The 24262-nt window shown below is 37.6% G+C and overlaps 1 protein-coding gene across 1 annotated transcript in view; it reads right to left on the bottom strand.

Annotated features, from left to right (window-relative positions):
* The window catches only part of SYTL5 (synaptotagmin-like 5), a gene marked incomplete at its 3' end in the record, with an annotated part of 82696 nt that overhangs the window by 5824 nt on the left and 52610 nt on the right, over window positions 1-24262 (bottom strand). Inside the window, exons 5-10 of the mRNA XM_008586429.1 lie at window positions 22415-22549; window positions 9449-9590; window positions 5592-5721; window positions 3812-3918; window positions 792-887; window positions 133-198 (exon numbers count right to left, since the gene is read on the bottom strand). Coding sequence (XP_008584651.1) covers window positions 133-198; window positions 792-887; window positions 3812-3918; window positions 5592-5721; window positions 9449-9590; window positions 22415-22549 — 676 coding nt within the window. The remainder of the gene's footprint in view (window positions 1-132; window positions 199-791; window positions 888-3811; window positions 3919-5591; window positions 5722-9448; window positions 9591-22414; window positions 22550-24262) is intronic.

Below are 24262 nucleotides of genomic sequence, written 5' to 3'. Positions count from 1 at the left end.
AACTTTGGTTAATTGTACATAAGCCAGAAAAAGAAAAATGCTGAAAGAATCACCCACCTAATCATATTTCCCAAATCACTAAATATGTAAGGTATGGTTGGAAAGAAGAAAAAGGGAAGGTTGAAAACTCACAGTGTCTGAGTCAGCATCAGGCACATTTAGGTAGGTCCACTTCCTGTCAGAGCCTGCTTGAGAATTCTTTAAGAAAGTTGTCCAAAGATCAAAAGAAGAAGGGTATTAGAACAACAGAAATCAGAGAAGCAAAGAAAAAGACTTACAGGCACCCAGATAGATACAAGGACACAGGAGACCCTAAAGCCTTCATCTCAAGGAAGGCCTTGAACACTAAGTGATAAAGGGATTTATTCTATGGGCAGTGGGAAGCTATGAATGTGTTTTGAGTAAGAGAGAAACCTGATTGGGTGTGTGTTTTAGGAAAATTACTGGCAGCAGTGCAGAGGACGATTGGGGAGTTGATAGAACAGTGTTAGGAAAATCTGTCAGCAGATAATTGAAATAACTTATAGGCTTGAGTTGACTAGACATGAACTAGGAGTTGAAAACATTTCAAAACGTGGGCAAGGACTGTGGAAAGAGAAGGAAGGAATTAGGAGTCTCAGAAAAAGTCCACAAAAATTAGATTGAAAAGTACTCTGTGGGCAAAGGGCAAGCAGGAGCCTACAACGACTTTTGACTTGTTGTCACAGATTTTCCCAGAAACATTCATATCTCCTTTGGAAATGCACAGAAAATTAACAAGAGGAAGAACTTTGTGCTAGAGAACTGCTTACAGTTGACATGCCACTTGCCAGACTGTGGGTGTTTGCAGAAAACTGGGAGGATGCTAAGTCGTCAATGCCTTCTCCCTCAGTGTCTTCCAAGGAGTCCTAAGAAAGGAGGGAAAAAAATCAGTGGTTTACTTTCTTTCTTTCCTAGAAAGTCTATTCATTTGAAAAATCACTTTCTTTCATAAATACCTGAAGATCAGATAAAAATATCTAGAAATCACCCATTTCTAGGTTTTTCTCTTTTTTCTTCCAGTCAACCTGAATTACAGAATCAGAAGGGTAGGCAGGGGTGGGGAGTGGAGGGCAGGGTCTGCTTCCTCATGGTGCTTGCTTTATGGAAAGAGTGTGAAATTTGTAATCATATAGACCTGGATTCAATTCCTACTTCCTTGACCTCTAAGGTGATTCACTTTGGCCAATGTACTTATTTTTAATTTTTCTTAATATTGGGTCTCTGTGTGTGTATGTACACTCACATATACACTGCCACGATGAGGAAATAGGAGTACATCTAAAAAATCTCTCCAATAGGCCGGCCCAGTGGCGCACTGGATAGTGCGCCGCTTGGGAAGCGCAGCGGCGCTCGCGCCCGAGGGTTCGGATCCCACATGCAGACCGGTTCCCGCTCACTGGCTGAGCGAGGCGCGGGGGCAACACCGAGGTTTGCAATCCCGTTGCCGGTCCCCGGTCCGGTACGGGGGCAACACTGAGGGTTGTGATCCATTGCCGGACACGGAAAAAGACAAAAGACAAAAAAAAATAAATAAATAAATAAAAAATAAAAAAAATAAAAAAAAATAAAAAATCTCTCCAATAGAAAAATTAGACACTGAACTCTCATACCAAATCCCATATTCTATTTTTCTTCCACCACTTCTTTCTCTCCTTCATGATAAAATAGCTTTCTTTTTTCTGTAAAAATTTTTACAGTAAAAAATTTCAAGCAATATAGACAAATATAGATTTAAAAACTTAGATTTCCCATTAATACATTAATGACCAAATCCCAATATTTCGATATTATGTATCGTGTTTGTGTGTATATACTTGTAAATACATATACACACGTATATACATAAATGGATTATATCTTGCATTCTGTTTTTTACTATGGACACCTTTCTTTTTGCTTCTCCTCTCCTCCCTACCCCTTCTTTCAGCTTAAATGAAACTAATATATATCACCTGCTGTACATATTACATTCCATGTTTTTCTCCTTGTTTATGTGAAAAAATCCTATAAAAATATACATATACAAATCTGAGTAGACATGCACAGATTTCTTTTAACCATTGTTTTACAAATTGGGATTATTTTATATATACACTTCTGTGATTTTTCTTTTAAAAATTCTTCTTATAAAATATAACATATAAAAACATGCATAAAACAGATGTACAGTATAATAAAAATATAGAGTGATCAAGCAGAAGCCCCCCATGTGTCCTGCCCATATCAAAAACCCTTCTGCCCTCCACAAAATAATTAATATCTTAACTCTGGTGGTAATCACATCCTTGGTTTTGTTTACAGTTTTACTACCTAAGCATACATCCGTAAACAATATGATTTTGTTTTGTCTGTTTTTAAACCTAATGTAAATGGAATCAAAAGTTATATATTCCTTTGTGTCTGCCACTTTTGCTCAATTTTATTGCCTTAAAATTCATCAAATTGTTGCATGCTATTATAGTTTGTTTATTTCTATTGTTATTTAATATTCCATTGGATGATATCACATGCTTGATCTCTTGTTGCTAAATATTTGGGTTATTTCCAGATTTTTTTTTTTTTGTGAGCAACACTGATACGAATTTTCCTGAATATGTATCTTGCTGCGCATACACACACTAGAGCATATTCACTTGGGTATATACCAGTGAGAGGGATTGTCAAGTCACAGGGTGCACATCTCTACAAGCTTATTTGTATTATTTTTAAGATAATGTCAAACTTCTAGAAGTAGTTATAACAATTTACAGTCTAACCAGTAGTGTATGAAAGCTCCCTTTGCTCCATATCCTTGTCAGCAAACAGTTGTTACTGTCAGATTTTTTTTCATTTCTTTGCCAATCCAGTATATGTTTAAAATCTTCATGATTTTAATTTGCACTTCCCTTATTACTAAGTTGAGCACCTTTTTGTGATCATTGGCCAACTGAATTTCCTATTTTGTGAAGTACTTTTTCAAGACTTGCTTATTATTATATTGGTTTACTCACTTTTTCTCACTGATAGGCTCACAAGATTTTCATAGTTTTCTAAGATCAGGAATAGTTTAATAGCATTACAATTAGCAGTTTTTTAAAGGTTGGGTGCAAGTAAGCATTGAAACCATTTGATTCCATTGCCTACTCTCCTTTTTCGGAGTGGATTTTAAAGTATTATCCCAGTTTTTTATACTATAATAAATAATATTTAGTTTTAGAACTCTGTTTCCTGGTTTTCTTTGGCAAAACTATTAATACCATTTAACATTTATGCTAGATCTTTCTTCCAAGAAGTTCAAATTTTATTATAGCAATTACAGAAATCAGAATACCAGATTAGAGCAGGAAAGAACCTTAAAAATAATCTAATTTAACCTTCTCATTTTACAAATGAGTTCACTGACACATTAAATTTTACATAATTTAGTTTCAATTAAGAAGGCAGTTTATTGGGAGTAAGTTGAGATATAGAAGTGTTCATGTAAAATATACAGTCTAGTAATATTTGGTTTAGGAAATGTTGGGATCCCTGGTTTCCTAGGTTTAGATTAAGTGATGAGCCTTTAGCCAGGAATTGAAATACCTAGCAGGTGTGTTCTTAGAGATAATCTTTGCTTATTGACCTGATTACGGTTACCTTTTCTAAATTATGCTTTCAGTTGCTTTTATATGTTGACTGTAAAGACTAACAGGAAGATATATTGTATATGTTCACTTTACTCTCAACTAGTCCTCACCTAAAAGAAGAGCTGCTTGGAGCAGGATTGTGCCCTCTTTTCTTATGATCATTAGACTCTTCCACATCAACTTACCAAGTCTTTGTCTAAAGCTCCAGGGACAGACTTGCTTCTTAGGCTTACAGTATCCTCCAAGTCATCTGTAAATGACTCACTCAAATCTAACTCAGATCGACTCCGGTCTGGAGGAAAGAAAAGAAAAAGAAAGATGTGAATCACCTTATTTTGTTAGAAGTTTTCATTTTTCATTGCAAATGTTTCATCTTTATTCCAATTCTTTTTAGGCAGAGGGCATATGTAATATTGTGCAAGCAACAGTCAGAATCAGTGACTTCATGCCGTTTATGTCAACATGCTTTCATTTTTTATAGTATTTTGGAAACTGCCTTGGACTGAATTACTAACACATATGTGTCCATTTCTCCTTTAATTACAGGAGATTAAATGCTCTACCACAAATGCTAAGTTTTAAGCTGTTTAAGGCTTCTGCTTTGCTCCTAGATTTTAAAAACTCTTAGAATAGTCCCTTAAGCTTGGAAAAAAGTAAAACCTTAACCATTTTTTATTTCAACATTTAGAGAATTCACTGTGTTTTCATATTTGACATAAAATGCAGGTCAAATTGGTTAATTCTAAACTGCCATTTTAAAATGAGATAAGTTCCTTGCACATAAAAAAAGGAAGTGGCTATAGATAAGTTGAGAAGTTCTATTTTGTAAGGCACCAGAACATTCTTTCATCAGAAGAACATGTTGCTTTCTGTTTTAAAAATATAAGTTACAGGGCAATGTATCCCTCAGTAACACTGTGGACAACTTACCAAATCAGACAGTTTATTTCCACAGAATAATTCTATGCCAAAGCCCTACTGAAATAGACATAGTTGCTTATAAATGAGCAAAACTAGAGAAAGTAATCAATTACTTAAGTTTGAAATGGTAAAGGAAATAAGATAGAAATGTTTAGCATAGTGCCTGACACAGAGTATGTCCTCAATAAACAGGAGCTGTTGAGTAGAAGTAGACTCTATGATGTTGGCTTCTTGGCTAATTTAAACATTTTCATTTAACAGGTGAACTGCTTTTCTGCTCCTGAGCAGCAATGACCACACACATTTAGAAAAACCTCTGGGAGCTGGTTGGCTAAGAGAGACTCCCCAACTCAGCACACAGAATCCAGCCTTAGACTTTACGGAAATATCATTAGGTAACAGGTAACTTTTTAATGTTGAGGATTTCATCGTGATCATAATTCTGTATATGGGATATAAACTTCATAATTATGACAAATCCTCTAAAGAGTTTCCTTATTCATAGGTAAGTAAATTCCATCATAAATAATACCTGTTGTAGAGGATTGTTGTGATAATGAAGTAAAATGATATATTTGAATGTACCATAAAAATGAAAGGGGTAATTATTAATATCTTGATGCTGCTTGCAAATAATTCCTTATTTAAACCACAAAATGATTTATTTGTCTGGATAAAGTAAACTTCTGACCACCATATCAATTGAAGTACCACTTCCTTGAACTCTGAGCAGGTGGTCTTATCTGTCACACATAACGTATCCTACATTCCTATATTGATATTCTGGTATAACTCTGAAACTTGGCAATGATGCCTAGCAAGAGTGTACACTCAATAAATGGATTTTTCATGAATGCAAGAGGCCCAAAATATCACCTGGGTCCACCTTCAAGCAGTTCTCATTTAGTGGGCCTACCATTGTAGGTTAAAGAATGGACAATTATTTTCTAAGGCATGAAACATCCATTTAATACCACACAGAGCAGTCGATTCCTTCTGATTAAGTCATTTTTTCAACAGAGTAAGCATGCTGTAAATACCCACCTGAGGAGAGATAGGCCCCACACACCGCTATGGAAGGTGTGCCTGAAGTGTTTCTGTGATGACTCTTTGTGAGTCCCTCAGACGTGCTTTCAATGGCAGTCAAACACATGGAATTTTCAAAACCACGCTCCTTCCCACAAAGTGAAAATGAAAAAAAATTATACTGACTGCAATTTACTTTAAACTCCTTCCATATAAATATATTTCAGTATAAACATTTATGTGTCTCACTCTTTAGGAGGAGCTAAGTGACATTTGAAGGACCCTCATCAGGATAATTCTAAACTTATAACTCTAAAACTTACTATCAATAATTGCTATCTAAAATCTATTCCAAGAGGATTGTTAATTAGCACAAAAGGTGTTTGAATAATGTTTCATTTACAAAATTAGTGAGTGTTCTAATACACGGATAGCAAGATAGATAAAACAGGTACTCCCAAGCTTATATGAACTATGTAAGAATCTGGCAAGCTTCACACTTTCAGGCTTAGGACTCTGTTTGGTCCTATATTTGGCCCCACTCTCAACATTCCCTCTCCTCAACAACCCTTCACCACCTCCACCCCCATTTAACAGAAGACCATGTCACCTTTTCCATCTAGAATGCTGGCTGATAAGAATATGGTTGGTTATACCTATGTTGTAGCAAAACTTTTATGCATGGCACTTACATTATCATAAAAGGGTAAAGAGTGGGGACTTCACCAGTTTACAGGAATGGTTAGTTTTTTGGAGTACTTGCTTGCTCATATGCTTGTAAACGTGGTGGAGTCCAGTCTGAGCCTTGCTTTCATTGAAACATATGATAAAGAAAACTCTGTCCCAACTTTGCCCAGGCCCATCGGGGCTTGCCAACTGCATCACCCCATGCTTGCTTAAGCATTAAAAAACAAATTTTGGAGCTTTTGAGAACTGGACTGAGGTTAAATGTCCATGCAAATGACATCATGGTATGATAATGATCAAACCTAAAAGAGACTTTTCAATTGTCCCTTCTATAAACAATCACAAAGTGCCTTTCAAAGTCCTATAGGAAGGAATTGCCTCTTTGTGGCCCACATCTTAGACATTCAGGGACACTTTGATGAACTCACTCCAAAGAGACATGACTCTCACTTTCTCAGCAAGCTAATCAGTTCAGCTTCAATAGAGACTGTTTTTAGTCTTTGATTATTCTCCAACACATAATACTTGTAGCAGGAGGTATACAGCTCCTAACTCTTCTAATTGCCATAAACTATGGTTTATCAAAAGAGTATGACAGAGGTCAAGTGGATAAATTAGTTTAGGTCAGTTTTCAACACCTCTTCAAAAAGTTGTTCACACATGTAGTCCTCTAATGAAGCAAGACCAAATTCCGTATTAGTAGTTATGTTGATGGCAAATTTTCTTACAGGTGATCTCAGAGTATCATTAATATTGAGCACTAATAGGCCAATTAATATTGTATAGTCATTAACATGCAATATGTGTTCTATAGGTTCAGGATATAAAGCCTAAAATTAACATCATAGCAGAGGATAGGTTAGAGACTTGCAGGTTTTAAAAGTTTTCCATTTTAAAAACTTACTTCTTACATGCTAAAGCAGAAAAGAAGATTAAAACAAAGAAATGCTAATAAATAGGAGAAACTGAGAAGTTGTTAACTTGATCATCATCTAACTCTATATCCTTCTTCCCTTCATCATTAAAGAGCAAACATGCTTCATTAACTACTGTGCTGTCTTATTTTTATTCAATAGAAAATACTTCCCTTTGTCTCTCTTCTCTTAGAAAAGACCAGCTTAGACCAGCTACAAGAGTGAGATCAACATGGGAATTGCCTATATACATGTACATATACTCAACTGAACTGCAGGGAATTTCTGTTGGGGAGATACAGGTATTATTTAATAAAGGAATATGCATGTAGGGGATGTTAATTTTGAGGGTATTAGCACATGTCAAGGGTGATTTTCCACCTAATAATCTCTACTAGTACTTGGGAAGATTATCCTTGTCTTAAGAATAATCTTGATTGACTTATTGGTTATTGAACTGACAGTCAGCTGCTACCCACTGGGACAGATGCACTAGCTGTGAAAAATTTTTAAATACTTCTGTTATCAGTTGTTAAACAGCACTGCTCCCAGTCCACCACCACCTTCCCCATTCTCCTCCTCATCCACAACCTGAGGTCTTCCTACAATCCAGGTTGATGCATGGCATGGAAGGGCCCCCAGGATACTGTCCCGGCCTTGTGCCAGTGTATGTTCTGATTGCTCAGTGTCCCTGACATACCAGTTGCTAAATATTTTCAATATCATTCCTTGTTAGGCAGCCAAAGTGAGCATAATCATCAGCTATGCACTTTTCTGGCTATTGAACAGAATCTGCTTGCTGAGCTCAGCATAAATATTTAAGAAGTTTTAAATATGCCTTTTATCTTATCAGCAAGTACAACTTAGGCTATAAGTGTTTAAACAAATCTATTATTATTATTCAATCTGTTGGAATGCCTTTTGGCGCTTCCTTAAAAATATGTACAGAATCTGACTGCTCAGCACTTCCACTGCTATCTCTCTGTTCCAAAGCCCAGTCTCTCGCCTGGAGTATGTCAGTGGTCTCCTAACTGATCTCCTGGCTTCCATTCTTGCTGCTTACAGCTGCTTCTCAGCACAGCCTCCAGATCCTACTTAAACAGAAGGCACATCATGTTACTGCTTTGCTCAAAACCCTCCAACTTCCCCCATCTTAATCAGAGTAAATGCCACAGTGCATACAGCGGTCTTCAAGGCCCTACTCGGCCCTATGATCTCTCTGAAATCATTGCCTACTTTTCCTCCCCTTGTTCACTCACAACAGCTATATGGCCACCTTGCTTTTCCTTGAAAACACCAGCCATACTCCCACCTCAGGGTCTTTGCACTGGGTATTCCTCCAGAGGCATTAAAAATATTTTAGAAACTGGCTGAGCAAGGGTACTGACCATGCAAGGTGGAGGTCAGCCAGTAAGTAGAGCGGCCTTTCCACGTGTACCTGCCAAATATCAGTGTTGTCTCTGCCTGGAGGAACGCCTTGCCCCAGACATCTGCATGGATAATTCTTTCACTTCCTTCAAATCTTTGCTTGAACAGGGCCTGGCATATAGTAGGCCCTCATTAAATATTGGCTGAGTCAAAGAACTGTGGTTCGTATACAAAGATTTCTTAAATATAGATGCCAGCAATATGTATGGAGTTTCCTGCTTAAAAAAAGTGAATCTAGTATATGCTAATTCATTCTAACAATGACTTCCAACAGAATATTTAGTGGAAAACAATTCCCTCCAAATACTTTCTCCATCTTCTCCCTTAAAAAAGAAAAACCAATAAAAATGTAATTTATCATATATATATATTTATTGTTATATATGCAGATATATAAATGCAATTTAAGTCTTCATTATGTGTTGACCACTCATTTTAACAGATGTACAGGAAAGAAAACTATAAGACAATTTCAGGGTTCTACTTTTCCAGACTTAACAGATTGGAAAAGTTTTAGTGCAGTGAACTTAGGAATATCTTCTCTGAGAAGTAACATGGAGCATCAAAACTACAGCCTTCTAAAAATTCTTTATGTTCATTTAAACCATATAGCCATTTAAATCCCCATTATACAAATGCCACCTTTGAGTCTGATCCTTCCTTTTCCACTTTGGGTTTCCTACCAGGAGCTAAGGATGCAGGAGGTTCAGTCCTGATAAAAGAAGCTTCTACCATTAAAAAGCATAAATAACATGCTCTGAGACACAGACAGCTCAAACCCAGTCATGCCTTGGTGGTGAGGTTGATTCTCAGAGGCTGGATGTCCCTTCACGTTTGTGTACTTACTCTACAGCTGACTGAGGTCACGCTTCGTGTGCTGGGGGCAGGTGATCTCTGAGTGACTGGGGTAACCCCACTGCTCCGGCTGCTCTTGGGGGTCCCAGGACCAGGCTCCTGGTCATTGAGATCTGATGAACCAATGCTCCCCCTAAATGAGAAAGCATATTCTGGCTTTCACACAGAAACGGGGCAGAGACCAAAGACATAGGCAGGGAAAAGCTTACAAGGAAAACAATGAGAACACATGAACCACAGCAAGTTCACAAGAGCCACGCTGGAACTGCTCAGCAACTCTCATGTCACCCTTCTCCTCCTTCACAGGCTCATGAGGTCTGACCCCATTTGCCTGACTCTAGGGTCTTTGTGATTTTATTATTGTTGTTGTTATTATTATTATTATTTGTATATTCTTTATTACAAATCATGATTTTTCTTTATGCCCTTTACCCAACTTATTACTTCCCAAACCTCCTCCCTCCCTGTCCCCCACCTCTAGTAACCTTAGGTTTGTTCTCTCCTTCTGAAAGTCCAACAAATTGTTGTGGTCTATTTTCTCTTCTCTTCTCTTCTCTTCTCTTCTATGCTCTTCTCTTCTCTCCCCTCTCTTCTCCTCCCCTCCCCTCTTCCCCTTCCTTCCCTTCTTCCTTCCTTCCTTCCTTCTTAGCACCCAGTTATATTTTTAGAAATATCAATACCAGATTTTATTTTTTTGTTTTAATTTATCAATATGCACTGTAGTTGACGTTCGTGTCCCTTTAAGAATTTCTCCTTTCTCCCCCTACCCCCGTCAACATCATATCTGTTCATTTGTCTTAACAAGTTCAAGGAATTTTTGTGATCGTTGTGTCTTCTTTCTTTTTTTTCCCCATTTATTTGTTTGTATATTTATTTGTTTATTTATATTAGCTCCCACAGGTAAGTGAGAACATGCAGTATTTCTCTTTCTGTGCCTGACTTATTTCACTTAATATAATTTTCTCTAAGTCCATCCACGTTGCTATGAATGGTAGTGTTTCTTTTTTTTATGCAGAGTAGTATTCCATTGTGTAGATATACATTTTCCTTATCCACTCATCTGTTGATGGGCCTTTAGGATGGTTGCAACTCTTGGCTATTGTACATAGTGCTTCAATAAACATGGGAGTACAGGTGTCCCTTCGATATGATGATTTCCATTCCTCTGGGTATATACCCAACAGTGGAATAGCTGGGTCATATGGTAGATCTATCTGTAATTGTTTGAGGAACCTCCATAGCATTTTCCATAAAGGCTGCACTATTTTGCAGTCTCACCAACAGTGTATGAGAGTTCCTTTTTCTCCATAGCCTTGTCAGCATTTGTCATTCTCAGTCTTTTGGACAGTAGCCATCCTAACTGGGGTTAGGTAGTATCTCAAAGTGGTTTTGATTTGCATTTCCCAAATGCTGAGTGATGTTGAGCATTTTTTGATGTGTCTGTTGGCCATTCATATAACTTCCTTTGAGAAATGCCAATTCAGCTCCTTTGCCCATTTTTGGGATTTCTTTTTTATTACTTTTTAAAATTTTTTTGCTGTTGTTTGAGTTCCTTATGTATTCTGGATATTAATCCTTTGTCAGATGTGTATTTTGCAAATATTTTCTCTGTAGGTTGTCTTTTCACTCTGTTAACTGTTTCTTTTGCTGTGCAAAAGCTTTTTAGTTTGATATAATCCCATTTGTTTATTTTTCCTTTGGTTGGCTGTGCTTTTGGGGTTGTATTCATAAAGTCTGTACACAATCCTAATTCCTGGAATGTTTCCCCTATATTTTCTTTAAGGAGTTTTATTGTTTCAGGATGTGTATTTAATTCTTTAATCCATTTTGAGTTGATTTTGGTATATGGTGAGAGGTACTGGTCTAGTTTCATTCTCTTACATATGAATGCCTACTTTTCCCAGAATCATTTACTGAAGAGGTAGTCTCTTCCCCAGTGTGTAGTCTTACCGCCTTTGTCAAAGATCAGATGGCTGTAGGTGCATGGGTTGATTTCTGGATTCTCTATTCTGTTCCGTTTGTCTGTCTGCTTTTACACCCGTACCATGCTGTTTTGGTTGCTATGGCTTTGTAGTATAGTTTAAAGTAAAGTAGTGTTATGACTCTGGCTTTATTTTTTTATGTTTTATTTGGCTTAGGATTGCTTTGGCTATTTGTGGTCTTTTGTTCTTCCATTGAATGTTAGGGTTGCTTTTTCCCATTCTGAGAAAAATGTCATTGGAATTTTTGTGGGGACTGTATTCTCTTAGCAGTGGTTTGTAGTTCTCATTATAGAGATTTTTCACATCCTTGGTTAACTCTATTCCTAGATTTTTTTTTTTTTTTTTTGGTGACTGTTGTAAATGGGCTAGCTTCTTGACTTCTTTTTCTGCTAGTTCATTGTTGGAGTATAGAAATGGTACTGATTTTTGCATGTTGATTTTGTATCCTGCAACTGTGCTGAAATAATTTATTAACTCTAAGAGGATTTTTTTGTTTTTTGTTTTTTGTTTTTTTTGTAGTCTTTGGGCTGTTCTATATACAGGGTCATATCATCTGCAAACAGGAACAGTTTGACTTCATCTTTTCCAATCTGGATGCCCTTTATTTCCTTCTCTTCCCTGATTGCTCTGGCTAGTACTTCCAACACTATGTTGAATGGTATTGGTGAGAGTGGGTCCTTGTCTTGTTACTGTTCTTAAGGGAAAAGCTTTCAATTTTTCCCCATTCAGGATGATATTGGCATACCACAAAGGTATAAATGAGAATGTGTGATATTTCTCTTTCTTTGTCTGGCTTATTTCATTTAACATAATTTTCTCCAGACTCATCCATGTTGCTGTAAATGGCAGAAATTCCAGTAATGTTGCAGGGTACAAAATCAACCCCCACAAATCAGTAGCATTTTAATACTCCAGTAACGAACTAGCAGAAAAAGAAATCAAGAAAGCAATCCCACTTAAAATAATCGTCCAAAAAAATAAAACACCTAGGAATCAATTTAGCCAAGGAGGCAAATATCTCTACACTGAAACACTACTGAAAGAAATTAAAGAGGAGAGGTGGAGGGACATATCATGCTCTTGGATGGGAAAAATTAACATTGTGAAAATGTCCCTTCTTCCCAAAGCAATCTATAAATCCAAAGCCATTCCCATCAAAATACCAATGACATTCTTCACAGAAATAGAAAAGGCAATCCAGACATTTATATATAAGCAACAACAAAAGACCCTGAATAGCCAAAGCAATCCTGAGCAATAAATAAGTAAATAAAGCTGGAGGCATAACACTATCCAACTTCAAATTATATTACAAAGCTATAGTAACCAAAACAGCATGGTACTGGCATAAAAACAGTCACTTGGGTCTCTGTGATTGAACTTTACCTTACTTTTCCAACTTCATTTCCCACTGCTCACCATCATTCTCCCAGCCAGTCCAGGTCCCTTACTATCCTCTCAATCTGACATGTTCACTTCTACCTCTAAGGCCTTTGCTCACTTTCTCCCCACCTGATATGCCCTCTTGGCTACTCTCTATGAAAATCTCCATCCTTCAAGGCCAGATGAAGTGTGGCTTTCCCCATTAGACCTTTTCTGTCCAGCACAGGCCTTGTCAACCTCAGCTCCACACAGTTGCTATGTCATATCTACCATGATATCTTCAGCACCTTCAAGCACCTTGGTGCAAAGAAGCCATTCAGTACAAGTTTAATGAAAGATTGTAAATTATATTTCATTTCTCTTTGTTATTTCAATGCCTGACTCACGGTGCACATTTAATAAATGTGGCATAAAAATAATGACATTTGGTAAGTGGGTTTGAATCACTTTCATGTTTGCTAAAATGATCCAATTCCATTCAATAAAGATAAAAAACAGTTCCTGCCCTTGAGGTGACCACAATTTTATTATTTAATGGAGCTTTATAAGTAAAAATAAGTCTTGATAAATTTAAGAGAAGTGTTTGTTCTTTATTTATTCCTTACCCTCAATGAACACAAAATATGCTAAGTGGTCAAATATAAGCCCGTATGAGTTTCACTCTCTCAATTACTACTTTAATAAGTTATAAGTGCACCTATAACAGTAAACATCTTATTGGTAATGTGCACTAGCAATGCTTAGTAGTGATTGTGGTTTACAGTTGAACTGATTAGAGCAGTGACTAAATGGAACAAAGGAAGGATATTTTTTAAAATATCTGAAGGTGCACATATCATTACCAGAACATAAATGTGGCAGAAGAAAGAACAGGCAATGACCATTGGAGCTATCAACCACAACTCATGAGTTTTTCAACCACAACTCATGAGTGCACTACAGAAGCCACCAAAATCAAATATGCTCTGATTGACATTATCAGCCACCACCACTTTCAATATCATGTGAATAGCGGCTGCATTTACTGAGTATTTTCTAGGTGTTAACCACTTCCCATCCCCCAATACCCCCGTAAAAAAGGTATTAACATTTCTGTTTTAAAGATGAAGAAACTGAGTCTTGGAGAGGTTAAATAATGATTTCATACATGTATGCATGCATGTGTGTACATACACACACATATACACAACCCCCCCACACCACCACCACACTAAATGCTGTCACACAGTTATTACATGACAACATTAGGATAAAAACAGTATTGTCCACCCACCCAAAGCCTGTGCCCATTCTAGTTTGTCATACTGCTTACTCAGCATTTCACCAAGATCAAATCATTCCAACCAGGCAGGTTCTTCGTTGATAGAATGAGCTATAAAGAAGATAATCAAAGGAGCAGGCAGCTTCAAGTCACCTTCTTGGAAAACTATTTAGAGAATTATGAAAGTTTTCTGGGTGATATTCCTTGATATTTGATTCCTCGATACTACACAGAGTCCCTGGCTTTCTCTTTCTAGAAATGGCACTCTAATTAAATTATAATACTATGCATTCAGCTTAGGATGGGTCTATGATTGTGTCTGTTGATTCTGGCAAGAGAAGAACATTTTGTGATTAAATATAGATCGATACAATTTGGAATTCTAAGTCCTTGCGTGATTTTCCCAAGCCCTCCTACTTCAGGTGCTATGCTTCTACATTTGACAACAATTTCCCATATTCGCACCTTTCCAAATATTTCTGGTCATCTCAAAGGTTCTACTTAGAAAGGGCTTAGATTTCTTTTTCTGGCAGCTAGCTGGTATAGGGACCGGAACCTTTGAATTTGGTGTTATAAGGCCGTAGTACTCTAACCAACTGGGATAACCGGCCAAACAACAAACACAATAATATATTGAACTTTCAGAAGGAGATGACAGAACTGTGGTTATTAGAATGAGGGAAGGCGGAGGGGGAGGGAGGTTAGGGAGAAATTAGTTAACGGACACAAAGAATGAGCACATTTTGTAATAACAAATATGCCAACCCTCCTGATTTGATCATCACATATTGTATACAAGTATTGATAGTCAACTCTGTACTCCACAAATATGTATAATTAATTATGTTTTAATTAAAAGGGGGGGGGCTTAGAGACCTATCCAGGATGCTGTGCTGTGACCAGAGGTTCTCTACTCTCAGAAAAATATTATCACAAAAATATCTCTCCCTACTGTTTTAGGTAAAATCTCCTTAAATAAAAGAAAGGCTTGGGCTCAATTTTGCAGAAATGAGCCAAGAAGTTATAAACCAAAGGGATTCATGTGGATATTTCTGCTTGTGTCTGTGCTAAAGGTCCTCCCAAACCCAGGTGGTTTTGATAGTCTCCATCATGGATTAGCCTTGCTATAACCCAAAATCCTACTTATTCAGAAGCTCCAGCAGAAGTTGATTAATTGTGGTGATGACATTCAAGAGGCTATCCTATAATAAGAAAAACATTCTTGTGATTGTAAGTCAGCTACTGGAAATTATTGTTGCCAGCAGCATTATCTCAAAAATGACATATGCTTTCACATTTGTCCCTGATATTTACTGTGAGCTTCTCAAAAATATTTTCCTTTCAGTTGATTACACTAAGAAAAGGCTTAGTCTAGTGAGGCAGATCATCATAAATATTTGGGTGCCTACTCTTTTAGGTGTTGTGTAAAATATGACATAAAATACACGAGCCTTTGCCCCTTAAATAGGAAGAGGATAAAAGCTTTCTGAAGTCTAAATTAAAGTAGAGAAGTTTCAAGGTCAGTTAAGAAAGAGCTATTTTTCCTCCTAACTGCAACTGCTGCACAGTAGGGTGAATACAGTTAACAACAATGCATTGTATATTTCGAAATAGCTAGAAGAGAGAATTTTCAATGTTCTCAGCACAAAGAAATGGTAAAGGATTGAGGTGATGGATGTGCTATTCAGCCTGATTTGGTCATTACACAATGTATTCATGTATGGAAACATCACACTGTACCGCATAAATAAGTATAATTATTATGTGCTAATTAAAAATACAATAAAACTAAAATAAATGAAAGCTATTTTTGATTAAGATATCATGTTACTGATTTAAATAAGACATATTAGAAATCAGTGCCAACAAACCTTCAAGCTAAAATGTGGTTAAAGGAAAACTGGCAAGCAAGAGACACATTTGTATTATTCTAATAGGGCCCATGTATGGCGATATGAAACTGGGGAACTTGGATATTCTGGGTTACTAAAAGACACATTTTTTAGGTTAGGAAAGAGCCTAATTTACTTTAGCTTATAAAATATACCTTAAAAGCCTTCTGTTTTGTTAGCTCTAATTTTATGCTGCTGACCCCCAAATCTTGATAATGGCATCCCAGATATATACATTTATGGACAGAGGATTTGGGATAGGGGATGGAGACTGCAATTTAATGAGTTGCCTTTCTGGTTTACATAACAGTCTCCCGGGAGTTGTAGCCAGGAAATAATTTCCCAGGATTCAACCTTCCTGGAGTGGCTGATAATGTTGAGCCTGTGCCTACATGGTAAATGAGTGCTTCCCTAAGGCAGCATCAACCTGAGAGTTATGAAAGCTCACTGGGACAATGAAGCTAGTGCGTAGCACAACACAGAGAAGGTGCACGCGATTCTTGATAAGGTGGTGAGCTTTCTTGATTTCTTTTAGTTATTTCAGATCTGAAATGAATATGTAGGAAAGATGGGCAAGGGAGGTTGTAGATGGAAAGGGAGATGAGCCTGTGAAATGGGAAAGATATTAAAAATGAGAAAGAAAAGGGGGATAAGTTGAATATAGCTCAACTTTCCAGTCTTTGGTGATCCTAACATGCTGTCTTTGTCAATAGTCTTACGTGAAATGAGTGGCCTTCACCTTTGGCTGCACATTAGAAAGAACTGGGGAGTTGTTAAAAATCCTCACGTCCAGACCATACCTAGGCTAATGACATTGGACTCTCTGGGTGTGAGATCTAGGCATCCACATGTTTGAAAACTCCCCAGGTGATTCCAATATGCAGCCGAGGCTGAAAAGCAATGTGCTGACCTGTGGATATAAGTTCACTGATCACAGACATCTCACTGCCTGCATTGTCTCCCTCCCCTTCTACAACTGTTTTCTTTATTCAGCACTGTGCTTGCATGTGAAGAGCTGAGCTGTCCTCACAGCTCACTGTGACAGATGGAATGACACTGTCTGTGTTAGTGAGTGAATATATTGTACTAGGGTGTCAGCAAACTGTGGCCTGTGGACTGAATTGCACCCACCACTTGTTTTTGTACGGCCTGTGAGCTAAGACTTATTTTTACATTTTTAAATGGTTGAAAAGAATCAAAAGAAGAGTAATATTTTGTGACATATGAACATTACATGAAACTGAATTTTAGGTTCCCATAAATAAAATCATATTGGAAAACAGCCATCCCCATTCGTTTATATATTTTCTATACTGCTTTATATACACAAACAACAGAGTTGAGTACATGAGACAGACAACATAAGGCCCAGAAAACCAAAAATATTAACTATCTGTACTTTTACAGAAAAGGTTTGTTAATCTGTGTGTGTGCACACTGGCACACAAACACACAGATATGTGTGTCTCCATTTAAAAACCAAACTCTTTGGAGAGGCCAACACATCCTAAAAGAATGAATTCCAGGTATTGTGTGAGTGTGTATGTGCGCAAGTGTGCATCTGTCTGTGTTATACTTAGGCCCGGCTGAACCACAATAGGAGCTCTTGAAAGCAGAATTACGGAAGCAGAGAGATGAGAAAGATATAAAAATATATCAGGTAGCTTTTGTAGCTGCAATTTGCTTTGAAGCTACTGGCCTTCTATGGTTTAATTACACACATCTTTCTTCCTTTGTCTTTTTGGAGAGAGGACCAGGGTCGTATAATGTGGTGGGTGCTCACTGAAATTGGGTTCAGTGAAGCTCCTGTGAACAGAGCATGTTGGAAATGCCAGAGTTAGTGCCCCAGAAACAGCTCTCAACCAGTGACAAACATCGAGCTGGTGGAAAAACATGTAGGATGCCCCATCTCTTGACTGGATAACTGTGAGATGTGGCCTACATTGTCTCCTAGAGTTGTTCTGTGAGATTGGCTCAAGCTGTCCACAGGGGTAACTGGCTTCACGACACACCGTTTGCCTTCCTTCCTTTCTCTGGCTCACTTTCCCACTCTCCTGTCTGTTTCCCTAGACCACATCTGAAAGAAATTACTTGCTCTTGAATCCTTATTTCAAGGTTTGCTTCTGGGGGAACCCAAATCAAGATAGGTGTATATAGTGGGCAAAGGATGAATTTTAAAAGGGAGGATTTTGAGTTATAAATAGAAGTCCCTAGCTGAAGAATTTTTTGGCAACTCCAGACCTCATGTACTTCCTATTAATAAGGTCATACTCTAAGTAAAGTACTCGGGTGAATCCATGTTTCCTCACTTGTTCTACCACGTTCCCGTCACTTCATGGAAGTAAGATTCACTCTTCTCAGGCCACTATGGTTTTGCAAATTGCTTTAGGCTGTTAGCATTTGTGACAGCTTGTGGCTTTGATTACCCACCCCTTGCTGCCACTAAGGAGGGCTGAGCTCACTCACCCAAAGGAGGTTAAAATGGAAAAAAAATATAGGTTAAAAAATGAAATTAGCAGCACCACACAAATGAGGGGAAGGCACAGGAAAGAGGTGACAGTAATTTTCTTTTGGAGGACAATCCTTACAGCCTTTATCCTTTTGAGTCATGAAACTATCACAGCTAGTATCATGGGATAAAATTTACATAATTTCAGAGATATGCTATAAATTTGAACAATGTTTAAAGCCTGGTAAGAAAGGAGTTTGCTAAGAACATTAGCAACAAGCTATCTAGTGTTTTATTTAATACACAAAACAAACCAGTGTTGACTTTGTGGATGTGGTCCTGACTCAGAACTAGAACATTCCCACATTGCTATTCAAATTACTAGCAAGAGGATGCTGCCTAATTGGCATCTTAATTGCAAAGATATCAATCAAAATTATATTCAGGACAGGAAAATACTTCTATTTCTGATGAAAAAAGGAGGTATCATTTAATGATGGAATGGGTTTAATAAATTCATTTTGCCAAAATAATAGATACGAGGAAAAAATAAAATTTTTTAGTCATGATGCCATATTTCCTGGAGAAAGAGAGAGAGAGAGAGAGAGAGAGAGAAGAGAAAGGTAGCACTTGAAATGAGGACAAGAACTAGCTGAGGGCTGGCTTGAATGGGGTGGTCTCTGCTTTTGGATCAGAGCCAAGAAACAGCTTGTGAAGCTTCATGGAGATGGTGACAAACAGTCCCAGGCCTCCCAGAGAGCAATTAAGAATAATTGGATAAAACTGGTGGGGGAGGGGGCAGGAGAGGGAGGAAGGATGAGAACTTAGTTGGTTATGAGAACAGACAAGATCCCATGGTAAAAGGTTTGCCATATGCTCCAATCATGTGATAGAGATGCTGCTGAGAAATACAGCATCATCCTTTGTCCATATTTACTGAACAGAGTAAAATTTTGGTTCAAAGTTCCACTGTTCCTTTATGTTATTTTCAGGGGATATTGTTGGTATCCCACTAAGATCCCTTTCACCAGCTCTGCATGCCCCTCCCTAGCTTCTGAGTGCTCTTCTGCTAATGGTTTGCAACTGCCACCTTCCCAGATTTGCCCTTTAGCTCTGGACCTAGAGGTCTAGAAATGCCTTGGCATTTGACTCCCTCTCTCCTCCATAGTAGAAATGGATAAAATACAGAATTCCAAGTTAAGTTTGACTCTCAGGTAAATAATAATTTTAATTATAAGGATGTCCCAAATATTGCATAGGACATACTTATATTAAAAATTTTTTTTTCAAATTCAGATTTCCCTGGGCATCCTATATCTTTATTTGTTAAATCTAGAACCCCTATACAAGTGAATCCATTATCAATGACTGACTGGAACGGGAGGTGTAATGGTCCAGCTTCTCAAAATGGAAAAAGCTCAAGGATATGATTCCTGCTCCAGAGTCCCCTGCAGGATCAGGCTGAGTCCTCAGACTTAGATCCCACCCAAGGTAACACCATTGCTTAGCTTCTTCCCTTTCCTTGTTCTGCTTTTCCTGCTTCCTTACTAGTTTCTCTTGGAATCATTTGATAAATCACTTGCTTATGAATCCTTGTCTGAGGGTCTGTTTCTGGGAGAGCATGACTTAAGATAGAGATCTCCCAAATCATACCACAGCGGCAAGCCATCACAACTTAGAAGGGATTAGGAATCACTGCCTTGCATAGCATTCTGTTCATTAGCTATTGTTTATGTTTCTATTCTTTTTTAAAAAATCTCCTTTGTCTCATGGGTCAAGCCCCTAGCATTCAGTGAACAGCCATTTGACATACTCTTCTGAGAGGCTGCTGGACTTTCCCTAACCCATTCATACTTTCCCCTGCTTTGAAACTACTAAGAAGAAATAAAGTTAATCAAACATCTGATAAAACATCATTTTCACTCTGATATGATGTGAGTTTTTCAAAGGAATGCCCAAGCCCAGCTCCTCAAGGAAAAGACCAATGAACATGAAAAAATATGCATTGTGGAGGAGAAAGGGGAATAATTGCTAAGCTGGGCCAGGTAATAGACCAAAGGTATGGGATCTTATAATCTCTTTACATGATGGGAGTTAAGAAAAGATGGGCCATTTACTGCCCACTTTCTAAAGAATCATTTTAGCATAATAGAATTCATCTCCCTGTGGCAGTCCATTAATGAGTCATCATTGTGATAAATGTATGTTCCAGAAAAAGGACATTTTGCTCTACTGATCTCCTGAGCATCTTTATTTCGTTCTTAATGGGAAAACATTGTTATTGGCATGCTTAAACCAAAGCATCCCTGTCTACTATATTCTTATTATCTGTAGACCATTTCAGGTATTTACAATTTTAAAAATGAAGTCTACTTAGGGACTTTCTTCCAGGTTACAACAAGTACAAGAAACCCCTGGGTCAATACACTAATATTTGGTGAAAAATGTCTATATGGCTTTATAGTTTTATGGTTATTTATACCTAGCAGTAGATAAGACACAAGGGATAAACTACTGGCATAAAGGTATACGATAATGGAAAGCATGCCCCTTATTCTTGTCGAGTAACTGTAAAACAAATAACTTAAAATGGCATAATCTAACTTTGTTTGTTAGGATAATAGCCTTTTTGTTTTTTAAAGAAGGAACTGTCTTTCTTCTGTTTATATATATTGTCCCTCTTAAATACTAACCTGAAGTGTAAGCCAAGATGGCTTATCCATAGAGTCCCAGAAGACTGATTAAAAAGAGCAACACTAAACTAGCTGCTTATCATCTCCAAATAGTTTCGATAGTTGTTATCTCAGAGCCAGGAGTCCAACAATCAAAAACAAAAGCAAAATTTTTATAGAAAGTTTTTGCAGGACACAGCATGTACCTTCCCCAAGGGAAGGCAAATGAAACTATTTCAAGGACAAAGGCAACCATGGTTTAATTTTTTTTTTATCATAAAGAAAATATATCTGCAGTCTTGAAAATTTGGAAAATACTGAATACAGTGATGATCTTTTGAAAGTGGATGAAAAATAATTTATTTTATGGTTCCTTGTATTTTTTTTCTGTGCAGTTTTACATAAAATGATACTTGCTTGCAGAAATGCTACAGAAAAAAAAGAAACAACTATGTAGAGTTACCATTAAAAAAACCAATAGTCAAATGAATGTCCCCTCTTGAGAAATTTGCTGTCCATATTCTCAAATTAATTACAGGAAAGAATGTAATTCTGCTTGCAGAACTTAAGGAGAAAAGTCTGCCAGTTTTACTACCTGGCTTAAAAGAATTACTGCAGCTCCAAGCAAATAAAAGGGAGTTAACACTTGGATAAACCAGAGAAACATGACTTTGTTCTCATCTCTAGCTTTGTACTATACTAATCACAAAAATAAGCCTTGACTTATGCCCCAATGGGATAAAGAGAATCGAGCCTGATATGAAATAACTAAGCTCTTGGCTATCCTTTCTATTTCTCTTTATTTTTCTTGACAAGTGATAGCTCTGTGCACAGGAGATTCTTACTTGGCCCCACTGATAACCAGTCAGAGGAGGTGAAACTAGAAGGAAGTGGAATTTATGGAAAATTCTCTCAGGCAATTCAATTGATGAAAATATTAATAATTTTTAAAAACTGCAAGGAGTGTATATGACACTTAGAGGTTTCTTTTTTTCAGAAGCTTAAACGGAAAAAGATTTAAAGAATTAATGAAAATAATTTACTTTCCCTGTACATTCCATTTGAACTGCAGCCCTGAATTTCAAAACGTAAAGTTTCATCCCTGAAGATGACAAAATGATTCCAATAGCTGTAATTCCAGAATGAAGGTAAGTGCTTTTCAGTTCAACTAAAAAATATCCTCTTGACTTTTCGTATTATGTGCTAGGAGTTCTCTCTAAGTGGTAATACTTTACAGATACTTAGAAGTCCTGTTTGGACGGAAATATATCAACCATTTCCTCAGACTATACCATTGCCCAATCTGTATGCAACTTACCTGTCTGAACCAATGGCTGACTTTAAACTCTGAAAATTTTGGCTGTCTAGGTCCAAGCTGTAGCTCCGCCCACTTTCAGTTTTTGAGGTTATAATTTCTCCTCTGGTTGCTGATCTGAACTTGCTAAGAAGGAATCTGAAATTATATATATATGTATGTATTTAAAAGTATAATAAGAAAGAAAGCATTTAAAATTATCATTTCGAGAATACAATTCCTAGTACTTTCAACAATAAATGATTCTTCAATAAAGTAGCTTTGGGGCTGAGAGATTCTGGGGAGTTCCCCATACCTCTGAAGTACAGTGTCAAGGTGGTAATGGAAGAGGTTATGACATTATCCCAAGATCATACCATTTGCTGATAAACTAGGCCTCTGTCCTTGCTAAGCAAAAGACCACCTACTTCGGGAACTTGGCACTGTCACCTGAGAATGGAAAAGAATTGCCTGGGCTGCACCTGTTTGCAGGGTTACTGAGTTTAGAGAGTTTGAACTTAACTTGCTTGGAAGAGGGAGATAGGATGATCCTCTGGGATGAACTGGGGTATAAACTTATTAGATTGCAGCTCCATGACAGCAGTGACTCTGCCTTTCTTGTTTCCTGCCAGATCCCTTGAGCCTAGGATGATGCCTGGCACATACTAGAACCCAATCAATTCTTGTGGAATGAGTGACTAAACTCATGTGGTGAAAACCATCTTTATATCTTCCATGACATTTCTCCCTGTGGTAATGAAGTTTGAACAATGGATGAAATCTGATTGTGTTCCCATTTTACTAAATTATTTGGAACTTAAACAAAAACAGCTTTTCAGGAACCAAGATTCAAGTCCTGAATCAGGATACCAAGTGCCCAAAACATGGGTGTTTCCAAATGCACTTTAATAAAAAAACCAAAGCTATATTATTTTTTGTGATAACGTTGAGAGAGATCAGTTCATTTAGTCTACAATCTATAGTTTTCTAGGGGAAAAATGGATTCTGAAAGTACTGGCACAATCTTAAGTTGTCTTTTTCAAAGACCCCTGGAAGAGTGTCATTGTCAAAGTGTCAGAAGCTTCAATCAACTGGAAAACTAGATTTTCGGGTGAGAATAGCACTTAATACAATATCAATCTATGCTGCTCTGAGAATCACCTTGTACATGTCCCCACCTCTGCACCTCTACTTGGGGTGTCTGCTCCATCTGGAATCACTCTTCCTCATTTTTGTTATCCTGAGCCCCATCCATCTTTCAAGCTCCTCATCAAGTCCCACTTACAATTCAAAGTCTTTCTTGATTGCTCCTGTGCCCTCCTGGCCTTTCTTCTCTAGCCGCTCATTTAATACTTAATCATTTATTGCCTTGTGACATCTCTTGTAGTTAATTAACACTCTGCCTTGTTTTTAAATGGTTTCAGGCAGCTCATGATGCCATCTTATTTTTTCCTGCAATTCTTTTGCATTTATTAACTATTCAGGTGTGTATCTTTTCTCTCCAACTAGATGTTATATTCCTTGAAGACTGAGAACCATCAGATCCCAGTTTTGAGTTCCAGTAGGGCACAGCCCAGGGCTGTGATGGTTTGAATGATTCAGGATTTGTACAGTTCATTGTGCTGGTGAGTTAGTTATTATCTCCCAGCGCCAAGCCACCATTCTATAACCCACTCTGTAATGCCTGGGCTGGGGTCTGCAAACTACAGCTCCTAGAGGCACTTGTGGGTTCTGACTTACTTATTCAATCAAGCCTTTGATTGCTTTTGATGAGTCAGGCACCATGCTAGATACTATAACACAAAAACATAGAAGCCACTGGTCCAGCACTAAAGAAGTTTACAATTATGTGTCTGTTGGGGGGGGGGGGGG

The sequence above is a fragment of the Galeopterus variegatus genome, unplaced genomic scaffold (assembly GCF_000696425.1).
Source record: "Galeopterus variegatus unplaced genomic scaffold, G_variegatus-3.0.2 Scaffold3981, whole genome shotgun sequence".
Lineage (NCBI taxonomy): Eukaryota > Metazoa > Chordata > Mammalia > Dermoptera > Cynocephalidae > Galeopterus > Galeopterus variegatus.
This window is presented reverse-complemented; position numbering and strand designations above follow the sequence as displayed.